Source organism: Phoenix dactylifera, chromosome 1, assembly GCF_009389715.1.
Source record: "Phoenix dactylifera cultivar Barhee BC4 chromosome 1, palm_55x_up_171113_PBpolish2nd_filt_p, whole genome shotgun sequence".
NCBI lineage: Eukaryota > Viridiplantae > Streptophyta > Magnoliopsida > Arecales > Arecaceae > Phoenix > Phoenix dactylifera.
In genome coordinates, this window is record NC_052392.1 from 11,537,048 (window position 1) to 11,543,609 (window position 6,562).

General features: G+C 45.8%; 1 protein-coding gene across 3 annotated transcripts; it reads right to left on the reverse strand.

The window, feature by feature from the left end:
- Window positions 1-2,730: 2,730 nt before the first annotated feature.
- LOC103707448 (hydroxycinnamoyltransferase) lies at window positions 2,731-6,242 on the reverse strand. 3 transcript variants are annotated; one of them, XM_008791941.3, is made up of 4 exons: window positions 6,106-6,242; window positions 5,946-6,018; window positions 4,906-5,328; window positions 2,731-3,831 (listed from the first exon to the last, which is right to left on the reverse strand). In XM_008791941.3, exons 1-4 carry the CDS (start codon window positions 6,225-6,227, stop codon window positions 2,935-2,937), a joined length of 1,515 nt encoding a protein of 504 aa, XP_008790163.3. In that variant the 5' UTR covers window positions 6,228-6,242; the 3' UTR covers window positions 2,731-2,934. The 3 variants fall into 3 exon arrangements, with proteins under 3 accessions (XP_008790163.3, XP_008790161.2, XP_008790160.2); XM_008791939.4 differs by having other exon boundaries at window positions 4,906-5,464; window positions 6,106-6,189; XM_008791938.4 differs by having other exon boundaries at window positions 4,906-5,547; window positions 6,106-6,189.
- Between the last annotated feature and the right edge of the window lie 320 nt (window positions 6,243-6,562).

Below are 6,562 nucleotides of genomic sequence, written 5' to 3' on the forward strand. Positions count from 1 at the left end.
GATCACACAGGACCGGATCGGTGCCCGGTTCGGTTAAAATATTTGAACCGGTTGCTACTTTTTTTTAATTAAGAAATGTATAATTTATTTGGGTCAGGTCGGGCCATGAGTAACCTCGACTCAATCTAGTTTCTTATTTGGGTCTTAATTTTGGACCCAAATCTGATCCGATAGAAGATCAGGTCGGGTCCACCGCTACAATTTTTAACTCAACGGCTCATTCGGGTCAGGTCAAGTTCATGTATAACATAGATCTAACCCAACAAAATTTGGGTCTGGTTCGGGTCAACTCATTTATGGCTTCAGAACTTGTATTTGCACAGCCCGCGCCCTACAAGCCTAAATAATTTTACAGATCCGAGTCGGGTTGGGTCATAAGATTAAAAATTCAAAATTACCTAAATTTCAAATGGGTCGGGTCTGAATTCAGTAAATCTAGACCTGATCCGAAAAATAGAACGAATCGACCCGAACCCACAGGTCCTCCAAAACACGTGATCCAACCTGACCTATTTGCAGGCTTACTAATATCAGACTACAAAGGAGAGGTTGGGAGAGGAGAGATTTATTGGATTTAGAAAGGCAAAGATTACGTGATCAATAATAGAAATCACCTTTTAGAAGGAAAAGATTACGTAATCGATGGTTTTCTCTTCCCATCTCTATTTCTTTCTCATTTTCCGTGTGCGTCAGTGGACTATCTTGCATCCAAACAGATCCTAGTTGAATATCCAAGCAGTGACTCAATCAAAAAATAGTTCCAAGATGAAACACCAATAGCCCGAACAAGCTCCACCGTTCTTAGAGAAACATTACCCACTTTTCTCAAACCAAGGATACGGTGGAGCTGGTCAAAAACAATGTCATTACCGAAGTAGCTATCTTACGTTGGCATGAAAGCTAAATGTTGCTTGCCAACAGCAACAGCAACCACAACAAACAATTGCTACATTTTCTAAGGGAGACCTGATCCTGTGTGAAGGCTGGGGATTGACGCAATAGGACAGGCAAGTATCACGGGACTTGGACCGTTCACTTACACAGCCCAGTTATAGGCAAAATTGGGACTAGATCAAGTACAGCAGAGGGACCATTGGCCTTGCACCTAACACCAAGTAGTCTGAAAAAAAAAAAAGTTAAAAGAGACGCCAACTTTCATTATATTCTCAACAGCGAGTAGGAGAAATCCTTTTCTTTCTCAATCTATCTCCTACCTAACATGGTGAGTTAAGCTTCCATTAAAAGGCACTGCGTACCAACCTTCAAACAACCTGAAATTTTCAGTCTCCGCCCCGCCAAGGATACCATCAATTATTAAAAAGATAAAAAAAATATAGTAATAATACTGCAGCACCAAACGGAAAGCGAATACTTGAAAAAAAAAATCCACACTTGTTATGGCTAAAGGGACCCATCTACTTTCGCATCTGAAAGAATCCATGCAAGTTCTTGTGCTCTGTTTATACCGTCAATTGCTTAGGTGAGGTTATTTAAAAATCTCTAACGCCATAGGATAGCGATACAAACTAGACTGCGGGCTCGTTTGGTTCGCGGAAAAAAGAGAGAAAATATGGTCAACGGAAAAGTAATGAAATGCCTCTTGTTTGGTTGGAGTTTTCAAAAGAGAGAGACGAAAAAGTTGTATTCCAATGGGAATATGATTCCCATATTTCATGGAAAAGTCTTTCCCATTAGAAATATAGAAAAGTTATTTTCCCATGAGGCAGAAATCACTCTATTTTTATTTTTTCCAAAAAAGCCCTTCAGCATTAAAGAGGCATTAAAGATCTAATTTTTATTAAAGATATTATAGGAATTATACATAACTTTCCTATGGTCAACCAAACATAAGCACTTTGAAAATTTATTACTTTTCCATGATCAACCAAACATGCCAAAAGTACTCTCATAGGCATTCTTCTTTTAGGAATCTACTTTTCTGAAATCATATTCTTAGAAAGAAAAATACTTTCCGCAAACCAAATGAGCCCTGCATGATTGAAAAAGTTCGAAATTGGTTCGTGCATATGAATCATCAGCAAGTTTGATTGAGACATGAAGTAATAATTAACCATCAAGACTTGATCAGAAATAGAAACTTCCTTAACAAATACTCAATCAAACAGCTCTCAAAAATTGGGTACGGAAGCTGCTCGAAATGGAGGAAAGCTACCGCTAGCGTTGTAGCTGCAATAACTTATATTATCGGTATTCCTTCGCACAACGTAATTGTGAGGAAACGCACACCGTGGCGACACTCCGAAAATATAGAAAAAGTAGGAGAATGGCTCGAGCATGTTAAGGCGTTCGTCATTTCCGCTCAAACAACCAGCAAGCCCACATGAGTTTTTTCAATATCAACTTTGTTGGATCCGAGGAGATGCTGGGTTGGTTTGTACAATGACTCCTGGTGGCTGCCAGATTTTCGATATCTTAATTTCTGAAGCAGAACTGCGAGCGGCTTAGACCAGTCAGAGGATGACTCAGTTATATTAAAGGATAACTCAGCCACCGTAATCACCTAAATTCAAGATGGCTCGAGTGAAACCCCTGCTTCGAAATATTTAGACTATAGTGAGTAACATTGTGGCCTTTCAAGTTAGGCATATGTTCAAAAAGTCTAATGAGGTCGCAGATTTAGTGGCTTCTTATATGGCCTCACTCCTGAAATTCCTCGAACGCTACAAAACCCGCTTTAACAAGCAAAAAAAAAAAAACATCAGGCAGCAGTAAAGGAAAACATCCTTATTGCCATGCTATTTAAGGAGCTTGATCCAAATACATGGAAAATTTGGAGTATTTTGTTATTTTTGGCAGCAATGCATGACATTTGGAGTATCGGTTTTTTTTTAATACTGTAAAACCAAAAACAGGGGAAAGGAAAGCGGAAATTAACTAATCCACTAGGGAAACCGAAAGCACTCTAAGCCGGCATCAGATATCGTAGATGAGCTTCTGGAACCGGAGCATGTGCTCGGCTTGCAGCGAGATGGCCAGCGAGAGGCTGCCGTCGCCGTCGGGGCTGGGGAGCACGAAGGCCAGCCCCTCGTACGCGATCCCACCAGGCCCCATGAACACCGGCCGGCCCCACCCGAAGTCGGCGTCGTGGATCGGCAGCCGGACCCAGCTCGTCAGCCCAATATTCGGGCACCGGAACGTGTGGGCCCCCCTGACCAAAGCCCTCAGATCCGGCTGGATCTCCAAGTAGTCCACCGCCGACCTCAGGTACTGGTCGTCCATCCTGGCGAGCGACGCCTGGATCCTTCCCGCCGCCCCCTCGAAGCTGACCACCTCCGCCGCCGCCGCCACCGGCGTCGCCGTGAAGATCACGTTCCCGAAATATCCCGCCGGGAGCGGCGGCCGGAGACGCTGGCGGCCGTCGGTCGCGATGTATAGCTTGGTGAGCTGGTCCGGGGGGAGCTCGCGCGCCAGGCTCGCGCACCGCCAGACGTGCGCGGAGAAGAGGGCGTACGTGCTGTAGCTGGATCCTTTGGGGGTTTTGGCCTTGAGGAGGTCGAGCTGGGCGCGGGTGAACTTGAAGAGGTTGACGGCGGTGACAGGATCGCCGGATTTCACCGCACTGAGGGAGGGCGGTGAGGTTGCCGCTGCCTTCATGGAGGGCGGGGGCTGGTACTCGACGTGTGGGAAGGAAGGGGTTGGGGGGTCGCGTGCGCGGAGGAGGGTCCGGTCGATGAAGGGGGGGGCGGAGATGCCAAGGCCGCTGGCGACGTCGGACCAGGAGTTGATGAAGTGGAGGCCGGAGGTTCCGTCGGCGGCGTGGTGCTGCATCCCCACGCCCAGCGACACGCCGCCGCACTTGAAGTAGGTCACCTGTCGTCATGCATCATCACTTAGATCCGATCATAGCTTTTCAACATCGAATCATCGCAACTGACATCATAATCTCTTGGTTTGTTTCGGTGCAAGGTTTAGGTTCTCTGTCTTAACGGCCGTAACTCCTCTTAAAAAAATTAAATATATATGAATCTATATACATATATATACATACTCAGCAGATTTTGTACCAGTTCGATAAGTAATTGACCAGGTCTGCGTATATGTTTTCTAATGTGAATAATGTCTTTCAGCAAGCATGTACAAGCAAGGGTAATAGCAATCAAGAAGCTGGTAGGTGGACAGAGCAATGAGACCAAATCAAGTTTGTTTATAAGAAATATGGGTCTTTTAGAAAGGTACACGGTCCTGCAGCTCCTATTGTTACACATTTCGTGTAATTTTGTGCTCTTGGCACTCATTGTCATCTTTTATAGAAGAATTGGCATATAAACAATCTTGATAAACATTAAACACTGATCCTAGATTAAGAAAAGCATGTTATATGAGCGCAGGGTCAACAAGACAGGAACCTTGAATTAATCAAGAAGCTGGATTGAAGAAGCAATGGAAAGCTTTAAGATACTTTCAATCTCCAGTAAAATTCTTCCAATCAAACTGTCGAAAAAATAAAAAGAAAGAACGGCTATGTTACTAATGCTTGGTAAGACCGGTTAGACATGCAAGCAACGTTTTTCACAAAAAGAGAGATGCCGACAATATTTTTCTCGGAAAGAGACATGCAGAGATAACGAAAGAAGAAAAAACAGTGTCCACCATTTTTTTTCATAAAAAAGAGAGAGAAAAAAAGGAAAAGAAATCCATAAATATGAATTCGGCAGTGTCATAATGAGCACATCTTCTTAAAGATTGGTTAAAATAGAGTTGAGCAAAAGTAGTTGGATTCCTGGTGCTCATCAGGTGTGCATCAAGTATAGGGCACTTGGATCCATACTCCATGAACCAATATTTTTCTTTCAAAAAATTACAACGAAATATTTCATTAGCTGTCATGCGGAGCAATGTTTAACTGAAGCCCTTCTAAATTTCCGTTGAATGCGGTAAGCTTACCTGCAGAACGAGAAGAGGAAAGGCGGAGATGTCGTCAGTGTACTCCACTTTGGGGATGAGTCGCTTTAGCTCCATCGTCGGCGCGAAGTCCCCGAAATCATCGACCATGCCGTCGGCCACGGCTTCCACAAAGAGCACCCCCTCGCCGTTGCAGTCGATTTCGATCCGGCCGTCCTCGTCCCGCCCGAGCCGCCCGGCCATCGGGTAGAAGGGCACCAGCGCCTTGGCCAGCGCCGCCCGGAGCCTCTCCGCATCGAAGAAGTCCGGCGAACCGTCCGGCCGGTAGAAGTAGACGCTCGGCGTGTGGAAACGCGGCACGACCAGGTCGAGGCTCGAGTTCCACAGCCGCCGCCGTGGCGTCGGCTCCGCCGGACCGACCAGTGTCGACCGTCGCTCCGTTATGATCATCGCTCCTCCCTGCGGCTACACACGAATGCCAGCAGCGCCCGTCAGCCGTGGGATCTGATCGCTTCTCCCGCGACCTGCCCTCGCCGGAATGAGCTTTGTCCTTTATGACCGACTTTCTACCTGGTTTTTTTTATTGAGTGGCGCTTTTGACCTGATCAAGATATCAGGACCGTTCAATCTTGCCCGCTATGATGTGACAAGCATCCGTATTTTAATAATTCGGTCCGGTGGTCCCTGAGTTGGGCATAATTATTAGAAGCGGTGGTTGGAATTCGGTCCACCCGTCCCGTCCACCGACTAACGCATCCAACTAAGAAATTTTATTCTCAGAATAAAAAAATAAATAAAAAATTTAGTACTGGCTGAAGCCGTACATATTTTAGTCTTAAATTTTTTTTTATATCTGCTATAAAGCAAAAGAAGAATCCTCGTTGCACCACAAAAAAAAAAAAAGAATAATCCTCGGAAACGTCTTAGGTAAACATCCCTTTCGGACTTGGCAAAAAAAAAAAAAATCTCTTCCGAATTTTGGATGCCAGCAAGAGCGCACCGATCTAAAACGACTTGGCGCCGTGCACCACCCACCCAAAAAAAATGAAACAGGGCGAAAGCTAAAAACATGAATAAAGTACCTTAAAGAAACTGTAGCTCTTAAGAAGGGCTGAGGCCTGAGGGTGATCGAGATCAAAACAGCTTGAGCCAATCCTATGATAGATAAAGTAACAGAGGAAATTAGAAGATAAAAGTTGGGGAAAAAAGGGGACTAAGAGTAGCTTGTTGAGAGGAAATTACCACCAAGAGAGAGAGACGGTAGGAAAGCATAGAGGCGTCTCAGTGGAGAATAACGAGAATAGTGGAATAAAGCGCGGATAAGAGCTCTGGTAGGAGAGCTGGGGAGCCCTGGGGATCTCCATGCCCGTTTATAGTTCCGGGAGATGGTGGGGGAGTAGTTGGGTGGGCACCCATTATTCCTGAATCCAACGTGGAGGAACATGTGTCGTCGACAGAGGATTCGAGATGGGACACGGACGGGAAAGTTGGTGAGAAGGTGACCAGACCGCCGCCCGCCTCCGTGCCCAACTCGGCTTCCCCGTTCTTACGGAGCAGCACCATTCGCGAATTTGGAGGGACACGTGTACGGTTGAATCTTTTAGCGTAGAACGATCTCGCGGCTCTGCCAAGGGTCTCACCAACCGCTCCCGGTGGTCCCTCACCAAAAACCATCTCAGGTCATCTCACGTGGGAGCTG

Coding starts and splice junctions, on each gene's coding strand:
- LOC103707448 (XM_008791941.3), bottom strand. CDS start 6,227: ATGGAGATCCCCAGGGCTCCCCAGCTCTCCTACCAGAGCTCTTATCCG. Junction 6,019..6,105: donor ACCGTCTCTCTCTCTTGGTG/GTAATTTCCTCT, acceptor TATCTATCATAG/GATTGGCTCAAGCTGTTTTG. Junction 3,832..4,905: donor TTCCTCTTCTCGTTCTGCAG/GTAAGCTTACCG, acceptor GCATGACGACAG/GTGACCTACTTCAAGTGCGG.